Source organism: Cornus florida, unplaced genomic scaffold, assembly GCF_030987335.1.
Source record: "Cornus florida cultivar Cherokee Brave unplaced genomic scaffold, ASM3098733v1 CherokeeBrave_3.0.0_Hap2_Chr01, whole genome shotgun sequence".
In the NCBI taxonomy this organism is placed as follows: Eukaryota; Viridiplantae; Streptophyta; class Magnoliopsida; order Cornales; family Cornaceae; genus Cornus; species Cornus florida.
In genome coordinates this window covers 88006295-88028618 of record NW_026775571.1, presented here as the reverse complement: position 1 = coordinate 88028618, position 22324 = coordinate 88006295, and the positions used below count along the sequence as shown (strand labels likewise).

Genomic DNA, 22324 nt, shown 5'->3' with positions numbered 1-22324 from the left:
AAACTTGCCAAGACTTCAAGTTTTAATTTATTTTTGCACTGGTCCCCATTGTTTAGCATATTTCTGTTTTCGTTTAGTATGATTTTGCACTTTTTCAACCTACACTATCCAAGTGATCTTTTCATTTATCACCTCCGATCTGGGTGATATGAACGGGACTTATAACCAGTTTGCAAATTTATATCAAGTTTAAGGACTAGCCCAGTGCACGAGAATCTCATAGCGAGTGAAATCATTTAAATTGTATGGTCGGATGAAAAATATATATAATAGGGATGTATGTAGAAATATGGCAGAAAGTAAGGGTGTCTATGCAAACCAGTTTGACCTTTGATTTGAGTTGCTGTACTGGCAAGGGTATTGCTTGTGTGCTTTTGAAAAAGATTTGGGAGTGGTAGAGGGAGCTTTACTTGGTCATTTCTTAGGAGATACACACGGTTTCTCAACAAACCAGTTTCTAAGGGCAACCCTAGTTTTAAAAGCTTAAAGGTACTGTTCTTCCAAGACATTCCTTTCTTCCTAATTGATATCATATTTTCAGGGGAAAAAAAAATGATATCATATTTTACCTACACCCAAACAGTAGTTCATATTAGGACTCATTTAATACACAGTCGGAAAATGTTATTGAATTCTTGATTTAGCGGTGTTGCAATGCAATGTTGTATCTCGATGAAATATGTTACATATGTGTGGTTGATTCTTTTTGGATGATATGAGTATGAACTCTGTTTTCAGTGCCTTTCGATTGCCGGATCAAATAAAAAGGAAATTCAAAAAATGTGAAAGGAAAAAAGAAAAAAAAAAAGAAAAGGTTTTAACAACTTCCATGCCATCAATCTTTTGTGCAGCTAGTCAGTAGCATTGATCCTGAATCTGACTTTTAGGTCATTTCCTTAAGGCTCGAAAATACCCACCATGATTTAAGGAAGATAAGAGTGTTAGATGGGTTCCTAAGCACACGTTTCATTATATAACATAATTTTGGCAACGACAATAGGGGATGGCTATATATATATATATATATATATATATATATTACACACACATATGCTTGTTATTGACGCAAAATTATGTCATTCAGCTGCGGCGATCTGGATTCGATGTATCATGGGAGAATAAACTTATGTTATTGCTGCAAGAAATCCTAATTGACGGTGATACCCCTTAAATTAGTGATATCACGAATATCTTGATTGACTTCTTGTTTGAATTTTACTACCTTGATTCAAGAATGTCTTGATGGACTTGTTTATTTATTAATTTTTTTTTTTTTGTATTTTACTACCTTGATTGTCAAATGAGCTAGCTCATATTTGATCCCTGTGGCACTCGAAACTATTATTATTGCCAAAATGCTCACATGTTTTGCTACAAAAATGTAAATATGATGATCCAAAATGCTCACATGTTTTGCCAAAATGCTCACATGTTTTTCTACAAAAATGTAAAATGTAAATATGATGCTCACATGTTTTGTCTTCTTCTTCTTTTATTTTATTTTTTTTATTATTATTATTACTTTTTTTTACCAAAACTCACACATCTATTTGTCTTTATGATAACTTGAATTCCCACTAGAGGTTGAGGATATACCACTCACAACTAGACCACAACGCAATTGTAAAATAATAATGATCATAATTTGTTATTAAAAGGTCATTTAGGTGAAACCCATTTAGGGCAAAGTCCAGATATACGAGTATGAACATACTGATTTAAGTACAAAATTGTGCCTATATATATAAACACACACATTGCAATGGTATGAAGTTGTACTGCTTGAATAAATTGATGTACTTTTACCAGATTGTGGTTGCTCATAGAATTAAAGAAGTATGCAACATTTGCAGGAATATAAGTTAATGATGTTTCTGTGTCATGACATAAGCACAAAATTTTTCTTCCTTGAGATATAGATTAATTCAGTTGAGAATGTTTGATTTTAATTCAAATCTCAATACATAAGTTTTAAGGAAAAGGCAGTGAATTGAAAGTGCATGCACTTAAACATGATCACATCTTTTATTCTAGCCAACATTTTCAAGCATGGTACAAAAAGAAACACAACTAGCTAGAAAGATCGCCCATGCACACATTTTTTTTTTTGGGCAATCACGCGCATGAATCATATATATATATATATAGAGAAACACATGCAATTATGGCTGACTATTAATGACTGCTTCAATAGCCTCCTCAGCAATGATTTTATAAATGCTTTCTGTCAAATGAACTGCATCCCAGAATATGTATTTTGTACGATCTGTGCATGTATCCAAACCCCGGCATGTATCCGCGTATTCAAAAGTTCCAGTCCCACAACACCCCCTTTTAGTTTCTGAGAAACCTGTCAATCGAACAAAAACTACAGTCAATCTTGTTGAACCAACCTCCGAAACAGACATGGCATTACTCGATTCAATTTTCAAAAATTGGCCTACTAAGAAGTTCAAAATTTTATTTGGTCAATTATTTTATATTTTGGAGTTGGAATCAGAGAAAATTTAGTTCAAACAAGGAGAAATAAAAATTACTGTATACTAACCATATTTCTTGGGGTTTTGTAATGCACTCTCTATGATACTGTATGCATCTATATAGCAATTTCTGATGTTTTTCAGAGTGGCCATCTTTGCTTTTAACTTGGAATTGAATGAGAGGGCAACTTTGTTGTAACTCTCATCACAGATGGTCTCACCCTTTAGGGTTTTGACAAGTGGCGAACATCCGAATGGGGATAGCCCCACAACAGCCAATCTCCTTACTCCTAGACGATACATTTCCTGTGACCAAAACAGATACAGCTTATGCACATATAACTCAAATTTTTATTATTGAAAAGAAAAAGAAAAAAAAAATGTGTGTGTGTGTGTGTGTGTGAGAGAGAGAGAGAGGGGACCTTGATGGCACGAGACATGCAAGAGATGAGATAATTCTGGTACTGTTCAATGGTGAATTGGTCGGAGCGAAAGGAATCAAGGTAATAGTTTTTGAGGAAATCATTGGTGCCCATGCTTAGAACAAATAGGGCATTGCTGGTTATTTCTTCAGCTTTCTTCTCTCCCACCACTTGTCTCAAATGTATCTTGTAATGCATGAAATACTCCAGTTGCTTGGTCATAGGAAATGCGTTCTGCAGGTTAATCAAATCAATATACATTAATAAGAAAACTATATTACTGATCTATATATATATATATATATATATATATATATATATTGTCCAAAATATGGTCTAAGTATATTATATACTATAGTACTATTTATTTAAATATTATGTAAAAATATAATGTTTATATATATATATTGAATTATTATAAAATAATAATCTCTATATATAATTATTTATAATATATAGTTTAATAAAATAAAAAAAAAACTATAAATAAAGGAACCTAATTAAAAGTCGAGGTTAGAATTTTATTCTATATCCTTAAGACAGATTTGCTTCGCTATAGTGCTAACGGACTCGTGACGTTTATCTCCCAAGATATAACGACTTGTCTTCCTTCGGTAGTAGCACTGCAAACCAAAAGAATATGCGAACCGGCTCGGTGTAGTACTTTCTGACTCAAACTCGGACTCGGAGTGACTGACTAAGGCTCGAACCCAAATACTTAGGTTCGAACCCACAGACTAAAGAGAGAAAGAGGAAGAAGAAAATTCAGAAGAAGAGAAAAATTCTCTGAATTTTGGTGTGATTGTAAATGACCCCAAAAGGGGGTATTTATAGGAAGCAAAGTGCCTTTTCGGGTATGGGTGCAACCATGGGTCATGTTGGTTCATCACAAGTTGCATCCCTTTAGAAATAGATGCAACTCTTTGGAAAATAGATACAACCCTTTGGAAATAGATGTAACCCTTTTAAAAAAAAAAAAACTAACTTTTAATTTAAATTAAAAAACCAACCACCCATTTACATAAGCCCAGCCCAATCCAAAAATCCATTTAGTAAAAACAATAATTGGATTTTACAATTAGGCCCAAGCCCAAGCCCAAATTTGACTTATTTAAATTCCAATTGGTTTTAACATTTTTTCCACGTGGGACAAACACTTTCCACATTTTGCATACCCATTTAGGCTTATCAAAACACCACACTTTGGAGCTAATTTTTCATTCACCCGGAAACGGATTTGAGAAAGTAAATATACCACGTTTATCTCCTTGTGGAGAAAAACAAGCTCGTCCAGAGATCCGCAAAAAATTCTTAACAGAATCTATTCCAAATCTTATCCAAAGTTTATGTTTTTTAATGTCCCTGTTTCCAACAATCCCCCACATGAATGGAAATTTGCGAAAAATGCAAATGAAGAAGAAACATACACTAGAGAGAGTACTATTGGAAAGTTACTACATCGGGATAGATAGCTTTTGGCCTTGAACCTTCCCTAGTATATTATTATCGGATTTACTGGCTAACCAGTGAACATGATGTCTTGAACTGTTCAGCCGTTGATGTAAACCAAGACAATAGCAAACACACAGTTCATTCCCGCACAAAGTCGGTTCTCACGGTTGTGTTCATATGGCCCTGGACAACTCCTAGTATTTCATGAGCGCTCTAAAAAACTTAGCCTTAGAAGTTCTCATAGAAACGGCCCCACTTCACACTCATATAGGTGACTTCTTATTAAGAGTATCCTACTATACCCCACTTGAATTTTCAAGGTATAAGAGTCATTAAAAGTATAACTTATCATACTCAACGCTATAGGTAGCACTGTCTCATCATAGAAATGGTTAGAAGATTAAATCTTCCCAGTGCTTCTGGTGAGCCATTCAGAATTTCTGTTGTCCCTTTGAACTTAGATCTTGGGATCTCCAGTCAACTAGGTTGGGTTTCCATTAAGATGACTCGTTAGCTTTCGGCTTTAATCCCATTCCCCTCGATGAACTATACACATGCTCTCTTGTCAAACATTTTTGTAAACGGATCCGCTAAATTATCTTTTGACCTGATATAATCTATTGAGATTATCCCACTTGAGAGCAATTGTCTAACGGTATTATGTCGTTGATGTATATGTCGAGACTTACCATTATACATATTACTTTGTGCCCTTCCAATTGCTGATTGACTATCACAATGTATACATATAGCGGGCACAGGTTTAGGCCAATTTGGAATATCTTCTAAGAAATTACAAAGCCACTCAGCTTCTTCACCAGCTTTATCTAAAGCAATAAATTCATATTCCATAGTGGATCTGGTAATACAAGTTTGTTTTGAAGATTTCCAAGATATGACACCTTCTCCAATAGTAAAGACATAGTCACTTGTGGATTTAGAATCCTTTATATCTAATATCCAATTAGCATCACTGTATCCTTCAAGTACTGCTGGATATCTAGAATAATCTAATCCATAACTTATGGTATATCTTAAATACCTTAGAACCCTGATTATTGCAGTCCAATGGTTCTTTCCTGGATTACTTGTACATTTACTCAATTTATTAACTGAGTATGCTATGTCTGGTCATATGCAATTCATCAAATACATTAAGTTTCCTATAATGCGAGAATACTCAAGTTGTGATATGCTAGGACCCGTATTTTTCAATAAATGAAGATTTACATTAACAAGAGTCTTTATAAGACTGCTATCTTCCTTATTAAACTTTTCTAATATTTTCTCAATAGAATGAGATTGAGATAATACTAGACCATCTGATATTCTAGAAATCTTGATTCTCAGTATGACATCAGCTATGCCTAAATCTTTCATATCAAAATTTTTGGTCAACATCTTTTTAGTAGTTTTGATTATAACATCATTATTACCCATTATTAGCATATCATCCACATATAGGTACACAATGACATATCCATTTTGAGTGTTTTTCACATTAACACATTTATCACACTCATTAATTTTAAAACCATTTGACAACATCACTTTGTCAAATTTTTTATGTCATTGTTTAAGTGCTTGTTTCAGTCCATATAAGGATTTTACAAGCTTGCACACCTTCTTTTCTTTTCCTGAAACTATAAAACCTTCAGGTTGGTTCTATATAGATTTCCTCCTCTAATTCACCATTCAAGAATGCAGTCTTAACATCCATTTGATGTATTTCTAAATTTTGCAATGCTGCAATAGCTAGTAACAATCTAATGGATGTTATTCTTGTGACTGGTAAATATGTATCAAAATAATCCAAGCCTTCCTTTTGCCTATATCCCTTAGCAACAAGTTGGACTTTATATTTATCAATTAAACCATCAGGCTTCATCTTCCTCTTGAAAATCCATTTATACTCTAAAGGTTTAGTACCATGAGGACAATCCACCAGCTCCCAAGTATGATTTTGCATGATGGATTCAATTTCACTATTTATGACTTCTTTCCATAAAGGAGCTTTAGGAGAAGACACAACTTCCTTATAGCTTTGTAGCTCATTCTCCAATATATATGTCAGAAAATCAGGACCAAATGACTTAGACGTTCTAACTCTTTTGCTACGTCTAAGTTCTTCTTTATTTTCATCATCTATAGACTCTTGGTTTATTTTCTCTTATATATTGCTATTAGCAATATCATGATTTCTTTTAAGAGGATTTTTACAAGGAAATATATCTTCAAAGAAACAAGCATTCCTTGACTCAATAATTGTATTGACATGGATGTCAGGAATGTCTGATTTATGCACAAGGAAACTATATGCACTACTATTCTGTGTATAGCCTGTGAAAATACCATCAAAGGTTTTTGGTCATATCTTAACTTTCTTAGGAGTAGGAACCGCAACCTTAGCTAAACACCCCCACACTTTTAAGAATTTATAGGAATGTTTTTGACCTTTCCATAATTCATAAGGTATCACATTCGATTTCTTTTGAGGTGTTTTGTTGAGAACATAATTAGCAGAGAACAAAGCTTCCCCCCACAAATTCTGGGTTAAACCAGAACTTATCAACATAACATTCATCATTTTTTTTAAAGTACGATTTTTGCGTTCAGAACACTGTTCTGTTGAGGTGAATAAGGAGCGGTACTTTGGTGAATAATACCATGTTCTGAGCAAATGTCAGTGAATGGTGTTTCGTATTCACCACCTCTATCACTTCTAAACACCTTTATCTTTTTGCCAAGTTAATTCTCAACCTCATTCTTGTAATGTTTAAACATTTCCAAGGCTTCATCTTTACTTCTTAACAAGTATACATAACAGTATCTTATGCAATCATCAATAAAAGTAATGAAATACTTTTTCCCATCTCTAGTTGGCACAGATTTAAAGTCACAGATATCACTGTGAATTAATGCTAGAGGTTCAGTACTTTGCTCTATAGAGTGAAATGAGGTTCCAGGAATTTTGCTTCTACACATGTTTAATATATTAGATTTAAATCAGTACTAAATTTAGGTATAGACTCCATGTTAATTAATCAACGAATCGTATCATAATTAACATGTCCTAACCTACTATGCCACACATCAGATGATTCAATCATATAAGTAGAAGAAGCATTAGCTTTATTATTATTATTAATAACTTTGGGTACAACAGTCATTATATTGAACTTAAATAATCCATTACTTAGATACCCTTTGCCCACATACACCCCATTCTTAGTCAGCACAAACTTGTCAGATACAAAGACCAGCTTGAACCTATTCTTGTTTAGAAGTGACCCAGAGACCAAGTTCTTCCTGATATCTGGTACATGCAGCACATTATTAAGAGTGAGCTCTTTCCCTGAGGCCATTAGTAGCTTGATCTTTCCTTGTCCTTCAACCTTTGCAGTAGAAGAGTTCCTTATGTAGAATTGTTCTTCATTATCTATAGCTTCATAGGTAGTGAACATCATCTTTTCAGAGTAAACATAACGAGTAGCTCCTGTGTCCACCCACTATTTTCTATTGTTGCTCACCAGGTTGATTTCAAAAACCACAGCTGAAAGATTTAGCTCTGACACATTTTCTATTAACTTATCTTCCTCAGCAATATGCACCTCAGTGGTCTTTTTCTTGGGGTTGTGTTGTGCTTTGCGGCTACGACAGTCTTTAGCTTGGTGTCCCAGCTTGCCGCATATGAAGCACTTACCAGTGAATCTCTTGTAGTTTCCTTGACTGGGACCTTCGGCAGAGTACTTCCTCTTCTTGTTCTTCTGTCCAGCTTCCACTGCATTTGCCTTTGACACCATTGAAGAATTCCCGGCTTTCGTTTCAGATGTGCAGTTATATTCTTCAATTCTTAGCCTGACAATTAGGTCTTCGAGCCCCATTTCCTTGCGTTTATGCTTCAAGTAATTTTTGAAATCTCCAAGTAGGTGGCAGCTTTTCAATAATTGAAGCTATTTGAAAGGATTCACTCAATGTCATCTTCTCAGAATGTATCTCATGTAGGATCAGATAGAGCTCCTACACTTGGCTCATGACAGTCTTGGAGTCTATCATTTTGAAGTCCAGAAATCGTCCGACCACGAACTTCTTTAATCCAGCATCCTCTGTTTTATACTTTTTGTCTAATGACTCCCAAAGCTCTTTAGCAGTATTTATTGAACTGTACAAATTATATAAAGTGTTGTCCAATCTATTGATGATGTAGTTCTTGCATAGGAAGTTTCCATACTTCCATGTATTAACAGCTCCTAACTTGGTAATGTCAGTCTCACCCTCATCTAGTACTGGGGTAGTCTCAGTTAGATACTTACTTAGATTCAGAGTTGTAAGGTAGAACATCATTTTCTGTTGTCACCTTTTAAACTCCGCCCCATTGAATTTTTCGGGCTTCTCCCCATGACTGACGGGAACATTAGGTATAGTAGTACTCATACTTGCCATTTGTCTGATTATTATATATTAAATATATAGACCACAGTCAAATTTACAGAAATAAAATAACAACAATATTTAAATAATTAAACTATAGTATAAGCGGATTCTGTCTTAAGATTGTTGTCCAAAATATGGTCTAAGTATACTATATACTATAGTACTATTTATTTAAATATTATGTAAAAATATAATGTTTATATATATATTGAATTATTATAAAATAATAATCTATATATATAATTACTTATAATATATAGTTTAATAAAAAAAAAAAGACTATAAATAAAGGAACCTGATTAAAAGTCGAGGCTAGAATTTTATTCTATATCCTTAAGACAAATTCACCCTGCTATGGTGCTAACGGACTCGTGACATCTATCTCCTAGGATACAACGATTTATCTTCCTTTAGTAGTAGTACTGCAAACCAAAGGAATAGGTGAACCGGCTCGGTGCAGTACTCTCTGACTCAAACTCGGACTCGGAGTGACTGACTAAGGCTCGAACTCGAATACTAAGGTTCGAACCCACAGACTAAAGAGAGAAAGAGGAAGAAGAAAATTCAGAAGAAGAGAAGAATTTTCTGAATTTTGGTGTGATTGTAAATGACCCCAAAGGGGGATATTTATAGGAAGCAAAGTGCCTTTTCGGGTATGGGTGCAATAATGGGTCATGTTGGTTCATCACAAGTTGCATCCCTTTAGAAATAGATGCAACTTTTTGGAAAATAGATGCAACCCTTTGGAAATAAATGCAACCCTTTAAAAAAAAAACTAACTTTTAATTTAAATTAAAAAACCAACCACCCATTTAAATAAGCCCAGTCCAAAAATAAAAGCCTAATCCAAAAATTCATTTAGTAAAAACAATAAATGGATTTTACAATTAGGCCCAAGCCTAAGCCCAAATTTGGCTTATTTAAATTTCAATTAGTTTCAACATTTTTTTCACGTGGGACAAACACTTCCCACATTTTCAATATTTTTTCCACGTGGGACAAACACTTCCCACATTTTGCATACCCATTTAGGCTTATCAAAACACTACACTTTGGAGCTGATTTTTCATTCACCCGGAAATGGATTTGAGAAAGTAAATATACCACATTTATCTCCTTGCGGAGAGAAACACGCTCGTCTAGAGATTCGCAAAAAATTCTTAGTGTAATCTATTCCAAATCTTATCCAAAGTTTATGTTTTTTAATGCCCCCGTTTCCAACAATATATATATATATATATATATATATATATATATATATATATATATATTATGATTTCAGTATTAGTTATGGTCGTAGTGTAATGAACTCGGATAAAGTCAGTATAAACTGATCGATACCGATCGCATATCAGACTTGAAAAAGGATCACGTATCGAATGATACGGCCAACCATAATATATATATATGAAGTAACAAAAAAATGCTCTCTCAATTTAGAAAGATATTTTCATACACTTCAAATAATTTAACCTCTTTTCCTTCTCTTTTGATACTATTTATAGACATGTACATTCCTTCTAGAACACTACTCTCAAAACTCTCTCTACTGGGCCGATATTAAGTAAGTTTTTTCTTGGGCCGGACCGTGAAGAAGATCCTTTCATCCTCCTCTTGGGATTGGGCCTCGAGGCAGTCTTAACGACTATTGGGCTTGTTGTACCGTTCTGTGTATGGGCTGATGACCTTTCACAGTTCTGGGCCATTAGATTAGTCCGTGTAAGACCTCGATGTATTTTTGGTATCTTCGATCAGCTGCCCCCTAATCTCTCCCTAATTAATTAGGGTGAGATTATCGAAGAGATGCAATCATGATTGTGACGGCTTGAAGTAGTGACGTGGGAAAATGAACGGTCGGCGCAAAGATTAGTGCTTTGGGAACTTAAGTCTCATCATTTTCCTAATGCCTTGGTCAATGAGTCCACTTTTTCTTTAAAAACCCGTATTCCGTGTTCCGTATTCTCAGTTTTTTCTTCTATCTTCTTCATCTCTCTTGTCCTTTTCCTAACATCTGTTCTTCTCCGGCATCGGCAAAGTTTTCTCTGGCGAGTCTTTCCTAGGGGTTGATTTCTTGTTCTCTAGTTTTTTGCGGTAACTTCATCAAACCCATCCATTAAGGTTAGTTCCAATCTCTTGTTATTTCTCGAAAAGCTTTCTTCTTTTTCTTTAGATTTGAGGATTCCCCTCATCGCCGTAATGGTCGATGACTTAGATTCCATCCATTCAAGATATGAGATCCCTGAGAATGTAATCATCAAGCTTTGTCCCGAGGATGTGAATGTGAGGACTGACGAAGGTCTCCTTCCTTGGGAGATTCTCTTCTCCCTCCTCCATTTAAATATGATTAAATTCCCTTTGCATCATTTCTTCTGTTATATTTTTAACAAATTGGGGCTTTCCCCTCTTCAAGTAAATCCCAATTTTCTTAAGGTCTTGTCAGTTCTCTTGATTTTGAACCGTGACAGAGGTCTAGATCTTGATAATCTGCATCATCTCCTACGTTATAGGGTCAGCAAAATTAGGCAGAACGAACTATATTACCACTTATTCCCTATTGCCAAACGATCTATATGTACGGACAAACTTGATTCGGAAAAGGGTTGGAAGAGTAATCTAATTGGGCTTAGAGGGTCCTGGCAAAATCCATCCTCGAGGGGTTTTCCCATCCTGACCTTCTTTGGGGAATGTTCTGTTCCCCTTTACAAAAATATAAAAAACACAAAAGTGAATGCCATTGTGAGACTTGCATTCCTCACTTCTGTTCTTTCCTTTGCTACTCTTTGGGCATTCCTTATGATGAGTTGGGTTATAGCGTCTACAAGGCAGCCTTAACCACTTGAAGGAGAAAGTACTGAATAACATTCCCTCTTCCTCCGAATTGCTCATATAAAAGAACCTTCGGGACATATCACTTTTAGGTACTTGTATAGAGGAAATACAAATTGCCTCGTTCAGTAGGAGAATGAATCCTCCCGGGGTTGTCCCTGCCACTGCCCCTGTTGCTAATCCGAGCGCTACTTCGAGCGATGCTCCAACCGCTACTCCTAATGACAATCTTCCTAGGGTTGATCCTCCTAGGGCCGCTCCTGTAATCATCCCTAGCGTTGAGAGCTCCCAACCTGGCCGAGCGTCTATTCAGGAGAAAGACAAAAGGAAGAGATCTCAAACAGAAAGGGGGTCTGGATCTGATGTGGATGAGATTCCTCTATCACAAATGGTTCGGACATATGGGACAACTACACCCATCCTCCCCCAAAGGGTACCCAACTCTGGTGGTGGCACTAACGGAGTAGAGGGAACTTCTGCTTCCCCTACAATAGTAATTCCATGGTTCCCTAAACTTATCCGAGTAAATGAATCAGTTGTTGGCCCTAATGACACAATGTTCAAAGACGGCCCGACCACTCTTGTTTACTACAAGAATATGTGGTCTCCACAAGATGTTAAGGTCCAGAAGGAGTTGACCCGCAAGGAGATATACAGCCGGTTTCCCCTTGCTGCTATGGAGGTGAATTACTTCCTGATTTTTGATAATTTCTATCTCTTTTATGTTCCATCTTAGGCTCACCTTGGGCGTAATAGATTTCATGTAACTATTTGCAGACCTTGTTCGAGATAATCACTATGCAGAGACATTTTGAGATGGCTGATAAAAAAGTGAAAAATTTCTTTGCTGGGCTCAAAACTGCAAATGATGAGATGAAGCTGATCGGCAACAAAAACACAGATCTATTGGTCCAACTAGTTGCCATGGAAAAAGAGAGGGATGCTCTGAAACAAGAAAGAGATTCTCTTCATGATGAAAATAATCTTCTGCAAATTGAGAAGAACTTCATTCAGAATGAGAGGGATTCTTTAAAGGTTGAGAAAGAAGATCTTCAATGCCTCTTGGACACCGAACGGGCTAATCGGTCGGTTCTTGAAAAGAAATCTTCAGACGAGCATATGGCCCTATTGGAGGTGATGAGTATAATTGATGTTGGAATTTAGGCTCTGCATGCTCGCTTTTCCCGAGTTAGAGCTCTTAGATATATATGCTGAAGGATACATGGATGGTTTTATAGACCGTTCCCCTCCTGAAGGTTAGACAAGCTCCTACACTAGTCCAGATGAGGTTGACAAAGACTTGAAGATCGATCTTCTGAACAATTACGCCAATCTAATTCCTGACCCTGCCAAACTTATCTTCAAGGAATGCAAAAACATTGTGGCTTCCGGGGTCATTCCTATTATTTCCACCTTTCAACCTTTAGGCATTGCTCTTGGCCCTTCCATTATTCCATCTGCTAATGTTGTGATGGCCAGGTTCAGACACCCGAAGAGATTATCCGGCTTGATTACCCATCCAAAGTTGATGAGATAGTGTTTGATGTCCAGGATGATGCCGGATCAACCAGGGGAGATGAAAGGACTGAATAGGATTTTGTAGCCCTTCACTTTGCTTTTTTGTTTTAACTTTTGTAAAACTGAAATAATTTTGTTCTTTCTGAACGGCATTATATGAAGGGATTTCTCGAGTTCTATTATACTCCTGATCTGTCTTGCAAATCTTACTAGTTTTTTTTTTTTTTTTTTTTTTTTGGCTTATATTTATTTAATTACTTTACACAAGTTTTTGGCGCTCGGCTTCTGGTGCCATTTGCCATTTAACTATCTCTGTTCAAGTGTTTGGCGTTCGACTCATAGTACCACTTGCCACTTACTTGTTTAAGTGCCTGGCGCTAGGCTAGAATGCCACTTGCCACTGACTTTTACTTATGCAAGTGTTTGTCGTTCGGCTTATAGTGTCACTTGCCACTTACTTGGTTAAAAGCTTGGCGCTCGGCTTCTGGTGCCATTTGCCATTTAACTATCTCTATGCAAGTGTTTAGCGTTCGACTCATAGTACCACTTGCCACTTACTTGTTTAAGTGTCTGGCGCTAGGCTAGAATGCCATTTACCACTGACTTTTACTTATACAAGTGTTTGGCGTTCGACTTATAGTGTCACTTGCCACTTACTTAGTTAAGTGCTTGGCGCTCAGCTAAAATGCCACTTGCCACTGACTTTATTTGTGCAAGTGTTTGGCACTCGGCTCATAGTGCCTTTTGCTACTTACTTGGTAAAGTGTTTGGCTAGAATGATACTTGCCACTGACTTTTATTCGTGCAAGTGTTTAGCGTTTAGCTCATAGTGCCATTTGCCATTTACTTGGTTAAGTGTCTGCTCAAATTCTTTTTAATCAAGAAAAATTTATAGACTTCGTTTGACCAATACACTTGTGCTTACATGAAAGAACACATTTCTAATAGAGACTGAAATTGGAATTTAACTAACTATTTTACTTTAGCGGTAATACTTCTTTAGGAATGTTGCATTCCATGGTTTGTTAACTAGTTTTTCAGCTAGTGTTTCCATAATGTATGCCCCCTTTCCTATGACTTCCGCAACTCTGTACGGTCCTTCCCATGGTGGTATCATCTTCTTAACAATTCCCAACTTTCTTTTCAGCACTAAGTCACCAGGTGCAAGGCCTCTATGTTTCACCCTGTTATTATGACTGTTCATGAGTGTCTGCTGGTAAGATGCGAGCCTCACTGCTATTGTGTCTCTTTTTTCTTCTAAGAGATTAAGGTTGAATTTTAACATATTGTCGTTCTGTTCTCTACTCCATGCCAAGCTCGAATGGCTCGGTTGGTATTACTGCTTTAGTGCCGTACGCCATAGCTAATAGGCTTTCACCAGTCGGTCGTCTAGGGGTTGTTCGATAGGCCTATAAGACGTTCGGGAGTTTATCTAGCCATTTTCCCTTCTTATCCTCGAGCTTCGTCTTGATGTGGGCAAAAATTGTCATGTTTGTGATTTCAACTTGTCCGTTACCTTGTGGATGGCTGACAGCTGCCAATTTTTGCTTGATCCCATGTTCCTCCAACAGGCTCCTCACATGCTTATTATCCAGGTTAGTACCATTGCCCATAATGATTGACCTTGGCACTCCAAAACAACAAATGATGTTACTCCAGATGAAACGTCTTACCTGAGTTTGAGACACACTTGAGTATGGCTCTACTTCCACCCACTTGGTGAAATAATTTATTGTCAGTAGAATATATTTGTTTTGTGATATTGTCTTTGGTAAAAGACCAACCACATCCATCCCCCATTACGCGAAAGGCCTTGGTTTAACCATTACGTATAAGTCTTCAGGTGGTTGGTGAATAAATGGTCCATACCTTTGACACTTGTCATATCTCTAGGAAAATTCTTCGGCATCCCGTGACATATGTGACCAAAAATATCTGCATCATTGCCTTATGCGCTAGGGATCTTCCCCCCGAATGGTTTCCATACACTCCCTCGTGAATAGTTTGCAGGATCTGCCTTGCCTCCGTGTTCTGAGCACCACCGCAAGCTCAGCGCCGAGCTTCGCCTCATCCACCGACCTCCTCGTTCAGAGCTCGCCGCCACCTTCATCATAGTCGACACCATCAAAGCTAAGCTAGCCGCCGCGAGTTCACCATCATAGCCCACTGCTCACCGCCCCATGCTCTCCACGGCCGAGCCAACAGTCAAGCTCTCCATAACCGGCCGATTCTTGCCCTCCGTCCGTCTCCACCAACAGCCAAGGAATTCTGGGGCACAATGCTTCAGAAATTTTTAATTTTGTTTATATTTTATAAATTGACAGTGTTTTATGTTTTCATGTGTCTATGGAGTGAATTTTTTTGGGATTTTCTCAATTTAGGGTTATAAAATTGATTCGTCTTCAAGAATTTCCTTCAAATCGAAAGATCATGAAGTAGCAACAATAGATTCATTTAGGGTCATGTTTAACCGTCCTTACGGTTTAGGTTGAAAACAATGATGGGGGTGGTGGTCGACGATGAGGGTGTGTGTATATATGTGTGTGAGTATTCTTAATGGATATAATATAGAAAGAGAAATAATCAGAAACTTTCACGGGCACTGGAGTTGCTGATGTAGGTGGTTGATGACAGGGGTGTGTATGTCTATGTATATACAGGCTGGATAGGGATAAAGAAGGATATAATATAGAAAGAGAAATAATCAGAAACTTTCACGGGCACTGGAGTTGCTGATGTAGGTGGTTGATGACAGGGGTGTGTATGTCTATGTCTATGTATAGAGAAAAGCAGAACCTTGATGATAGGGATGAAGAATGAGAAATTTAGGAGTTCTGGCCTATTTGGGATTTAACAGTAATAAAAGGGGCATTGTGGTCTTTTAGCTTCATAAAGGGTTGTATGGTCATTTAAAGAAATTTAGGTTGTCACGTGATCCGTCATGTGCTTCTTCACGGTCAAATTCAACCGACTGATCATTGGACTTGGTTGATTGCAACAAAATAGTTAATTCAAGGGATTATATATCAAATTATTAGATAAAGGGGTTTTTTTTGTACCCTACCCTATAAAATATGATTTCTTGCATACTAACAAGTAAGTAACTTTCTTCCCACCATTTATGACACTTCGGAGACACCACTTTCGCATGTATATAAATATATATAATCTTAAATGGGACAAAGTTTAAAACCGTCCATAAACATATAAGCATGCTTATACATAGAAATTTTCTCTACACCATTTATGACACTTCGGAGAGACCATTTTCCCATATATATATAAATATATAAAATTCTTAAATGGGGAAAAGTTTAAAATCCTCTATAAACATATAAGCATGGGTGTACATAGAAATGAATCTAACACACCGGTGAATAAAAAACTTATTCACGCCAAGTATATTAATTGTTCAATATGATTTTGGTATCTACCTTTTTTATCCCTAGTTCAAATCCAAAGATCCATATGCTTTGTGTGGAGAAACACGGAATTTATATCTTGTATAACAATTATATTCAACAGTCACCATACTTGGTGTGGATAAATTTCTTGTTCAAGGGTGTGCAAGAAATTTATACACACCAATTGGATATAATTCAAGTATATAAATGATAATTACCAAAAAGACACAGCAATCATATTCAAAGTTGATTATGCTTGATGTGTTTAAATTCTTTGCATTTTGACGACTAAGTGATCATTTCTTGTAAGATTGCTCATTAATATGTAAAAAATTTATCTACACATAATGACCGTCGATGCTATATACTGATATATGCCACTTTTTGCAAACCTACTCAAGGTTGTGAGAGGTTTAATTGGAGAACTTACTGAAAGATTGGTGGTGTAGTCATCATAGCCAGCACCACCTGATGCGAAACTAACGCCACTAACCAGATCTTCCTTCTTCAAATTTGGGTCGAGAAAGCCTGGAATTGCTTCTTTAAAACCTAATGTGTCGGCTACAAGGAAAAAGTAAAACGGGGCAACAATTGTATTAAAAAACATTAATTACAAAGTTATTTATTTAATTAAGATGCATAACAAATGATATATATATTCCTTGCAAAATCTAGCAGGGACACACACATACGGAGTATATATATATACACACAACCATATGTATAATTTTATATATATAACAAATGATATGTATAATTTTATATGTTTTGGTTGGAGTAATATATTATTTTGCGCACACATGTTTTTATTGAAGTTTGAACTTCTCACCTTCATTTGGAAAGTAAGAATCTAATACACTAGGCAACTGTCGGTTTGTGGTTGGAGTGTAAAATTAGTGGAAAGAGATGGATATAATACAATTGTTATTGTAACAATATATAAAGGATAAGTTTGAATTCGATTAATCTATGAGTGGTAGGGATTCATGTTATTCTAATCACATTAACAATCTTGACATCATCTATATATATATATATATATATATATATATATATATAAGCCCCCATATATTACTGTCTCAGTCGACCACATTTCTTTTTCAGGATATTTCAAAATATAAGTCCACTTCCATTTTTGGAAATAAATTTGTTTTAACTTCCCAAATTGCCCTTTGCATAAAATTTTCTTTTTCCAACTTAGTTGTACACTGTACTCCATAATACATACATATATGAGTGATACACTACATATATAGAGAGAGAGAGAGAGAGCCCTCACTGTCGAGATCGTGCGAGAGAGAGAGAGAGCCCTCACAAGTCACAACTGTATCTGGAGGGAGAGATTTATTAAAAATCCAATTACTTTTCATATATAAATAATTTGCTTAATGCATTAAATGCATGTCTTCTGAGCATATTAATAATTTCATAGAATGAAAAAGCTAAAAACATACAACTTGAAAATCCGTTGGTTGAAGTATTCAAAAACCATCATCTATGTAAAACTATGTTAAAAAACTGTATGATTTTAAAGAATATATCAAATTTTGCAATTTTTTACCACAATTTTCTATTTTTAGAATTCTTGAAAACTAATTTCAAAGTATCTGTTTAGTTTGTACTTATGAAAATAGTTTTCTGTTCTTGAAAAACTGAAAATAGAAAACTATACAAAAAATATGTTTGGTTTAGTTTTCTGAAAACTGTTTATTGAAAACTTAATTATAAAAGACTTTGTGTTTTTACATAACAGTCTTTTATAATTCTTTGAAAATTGTTATCTGTTTTCTAAATTTATGAGAGAATTATAAACTAAACATATTTGATTCAGTTTTTCATTTTTTGAGATTTAAAAAAAAAAAAAAAATTATTTAGTTGACAGTTCAAGAAATTGTTTTCCAAGAACTCAATTAAAAAATAATAGTAAAGCTCCAAGGAAAATAGATCTCTAAAAATAGTTTTTTATTTAAAATTTTTAAAGACTATTTTTAAAAAATTGAATCAATTAGCTCCTAAATAGCTTATCATTTCCTCCCTAACAACTATGAATTTTGTTTCCTATGATTGGATAGTATAATAGCAAAATGGTCACTTCACATGTGGTGAGAGTTCAAAGCCTTTGGAACCACTCGTGAATTTTTTTTCGTAATTGCCTGGTGCATGCATTGGTGTGCTCTAAAACCTTCGAACGCCATCATCATAAAAATAAATAAAATAAAATTCTTTCATTTGCTTCAAACCCAACATTCTTGGGGGTTGGTACTGTGAACTGTCTACTAAAACAAGAAAAATACATTTTTTTTCTTTTGTATTTTTTTTAAGGTTAAGCAAAATCACACACTTATAACTTCACGGAAATTCAAACTCCAATCTCCTCTTTAAAAAGATGAATTTGTACCTGTTGAGCTGTCCATTTGGTGCAAAAAAATTATTTTCAAACAAATCCTAAATGTGTCAATAATATTACTCCTAAAACAAATCCAAACATATATATTTTTAGTATCTCTGTGCAATCTGCAGAGTCAAATATATTAAAATACCAAAAATATATATATATATAGAAAGACAAATACATATAAGTTTTACCAATGAAGTCTGTGGCAAGTCTGCCATTACTAAACCTTCCGGTAGCACTGCCATTGAAGAAATCCTTCCCATAGGGTGGGAAGTTGCATTTAGGTGCCAATGGGAGATGGTTGTTATTGCCCGGATCAACACTCGAATCTCCAAACACAAGGACACATGTCACGTTATTCTTCGCTGCAAACTGCCTCACCCGACGAATGTCAATGGCAGCTCGGACCTGCAGCAATGGGTTCACGGACAATAAGATTATGATCACCATAATAAGTGTCACCCTCATCATAATCCTCACAGTACTCATTATGGAACCAGCTTAAAAGAAACTGAGTTTCAGAGTGTAAGAAGGTTTTTGTTTCTGATGTGTGAGCTTATTTAACTACTCTGATCTCTTTAAATAAGCCAGGGCATTCGGATGTGTTAGGTTTAGCATTTATGATTGCTCTTCCATAATTGTACAGAGTGATACATTGAGTCAATGCTTGAGTTAGAATAACTTTCTTTTTTCTACTGTAGAAGTAAAATGAAAAATGAAATAACATGCAGAGACAGAGACAAATCCAGAGAATTATATAAGAGGGACGATCTTAAACAACAATAAGCAATGCGTGAGTATCATTAGAAATTAAGTGTGCGCCTTTTTAAAATTTTACAAAAAAGATAGGGATATTTTTAAGAATTTTAAACAATTATAGGTAATTTTATAATTAAAAAATTTCAGTGAGCAGCTTACGCTAGCCCCTAATGGGTTCTTGCCTGGTGACAAGAATAGTAGAAGAAATCAATAGGCACCAGATGATATGATGTCCATCTCTTCTCTAAAAAGAAGATTGAATTTTTTAATTTTCTCAGAAATAACATTGTGATTGTGTGTACGGATGTATACAAAAATAAAATAAAAATAATAATTTTTATATAATTATAGTGAATTGCTAAATTTACTATTTTGATTAGACAATTCATTATGTGAATATCACTGCTCGTAAAGTAACAGAAGAGAATAATTGATATTGAATTCACATCCCAACCGATGTTGAATAAACACTGTAATTAAAAGAAGTACTTGTTCAGTAACGTGCTCTAAAGAACTAGAGCTGTCTTTTTTTTCTTTTCTTTTTTCCCGAATGAGAAGTAGTTGTTGTCCTCTTCTTTAAAACTATACATTCTTTTTATGGACCACTAAATTGTAAAGACCTCGAAACTTATAAAGATTGAGACAAGGTTATATATATATATATATATATATCTCCTACTACTCTTAACAAGAGTATGAACATATATATATATATATATATATATATATATATATAGTAATTCATCTATATATATATATATATATATATATTCATGGAATTGAATTAGTTTTCATATAGAAAGATGATATTATTATAATTGATAAGATTATAATGACATTATTTTTACTCAGATAAAATAATTGAATTAGTCTGAAAATAATCCAATTATTCTGAAAATTGGTGTCTTTATATTTCATATATGGTCTTAGGAATGGAGTCTCGATATGGGACCTTAGTCAATGGCCTTTATGGCCCAACTGTCAAGCTGGTCCAATTTGACAGCCGTATGGTTTGGCCTGTTAGCAAAGTTTAGTAAATACGTTTCATGCATTTTTACCAAGAATAATTAGTGCTATTTTTTTTTTCTTAGTCAAATATTTATTAGTATCACTAATTAGGGGTCCATTTAGTAACGTTTTCATTTTCTACTTTTGCAGTCTTAAGAAAGCAGAAACACGATTTTGCTTTCTTCAGTGAAAATAGAAAATATAAATAATGTTTATTAACACTTATTATTGTCACGAATTTGAAAACATAAAACAATAATTGTGTTTAGTAATACAATATATTTTTTACAAAATGTATATAATATTCTTTAAATTTTTTATTTTATTCATGGCAAGAATTTTAAAAGTTATTGATTAGAGATGAGGGTAGATGACTTGAACATGAACTCTCGGATACAGAAAGCAATCTAACCACTTAGGCACGACACTTGCTTGCAACTTAACCACTTAGGCACGACACTTGCTTTTATTAATATTAAAAAGTCATAAATCTAGAAAATCTAATTTAAAATTATAAATCTTAAAAATACCCAATATATCATAAGTACAAAATTAGATATACCAAGACAAAAATATTCTAACCAATTATGTATAAAAATACATGTATATGCATGATGTATACATTTATTATGTGACATATAATATATTTAGCATATGATAATTTATTATGAATAAAAAATATTAAATAATATATCTTATATGTAATAACATATAAATTGTGTTACAATATTGTATATTAATTATAATTTAATATTTACATATAATATAGATATGATATATAATAATATAAAATATCTACTGCTTAATAATTTAATAAAATTATATTCTATATCAAAAATTATTTTGTCACAAAAAATAATTTACATTATTATTTAATATATTATATATTAAAATATATTTTTATCAAATAGAAAATAATATACAATATTTAATTTATTTTTTATTAAAATATAAATTTTTTTATTAACATTTAATATGCAACTTAGTATAAAACACAAATAATATGAATTTTATTTGAAATGAATAGTGCATGTGCAGTAACATCAGTGAAAACGTTTCTACGCTATAGTGCCGAAAACATAAGAAACATCATTTTGATGTTTTCTCTTTTCTTCACAAAAATTGAAAACGTTTTTTGTTATAGAAAAACAAAAACATTTTATTGAATACGATTTTTATTTTCGTTTTGCCTTTTTAGAGCTAGGTTGACAACAGAAAACATGAAACGTTTCTCGTTACTAAACGCAGCCTAGTTTTAGTGATTTTGTTTCTTTCTTTATTTTTAAAAAAATTTTGACGCAAATTTGATTTTTAGAAGTTTTTTTAGTTTTCTTATGTTTTTTGGGTCTCTTATGTTGTTATGATTTCTTAGGGTTTTATATTTACATGTACTGCAGAATATATTGCTAATTCAATCTGTCAATATATATCAGAATTCTCTACGAATTTCTTTAATTTTGTAGATTTAAAGTTACCCTTATTCCTTTTAAACATATCATAACTTTCGCTACATCAATTAATATCAGGGCCTTAATTTATCATTGAACATAATGGTGATTAATCGTTTTGGCAGAATCTACTCTGCCGATGATGATCACAGAGTGAGGGTCCATTAAACAACCATGC

At 34.4% G+C, this 22324-nt stretch overlaps 1 protein-coding gene across 1 annotated transcript; it reads right to left on the bottom strand.

Moving 5' to 3' along the window:
- Positions 1 to 1986: 1986 nt before the first annotated feature.
- Positions 1987 to 19498, bottom strand: LOC132304978 (GDSL esterase/lipase At5g45950-like). The gene is made up of 5 exons (XM_059802674.1): positions 19123 to 19498; positions 16967 to 17097; positions 2903 to 3136; positions 2549 to 2786; positions 1987 to 2350 (listed from the first exon to the last, which is right to left on the bottom strand). The coding sequence occupies exons 1-5, from the start codon at positions 19418 to 19420 to the stop codon at positions 2163 to 2165; spliced, it is 1089 nt and encodes a 362-aa protein (XP_059658657.1). The 5' UTR covers positions 19421 to 19498; the 3' UTR covers positions 1987 to 2162.
- Positions 19499 to 22324: the final 2826 nt, after the last annotated feature.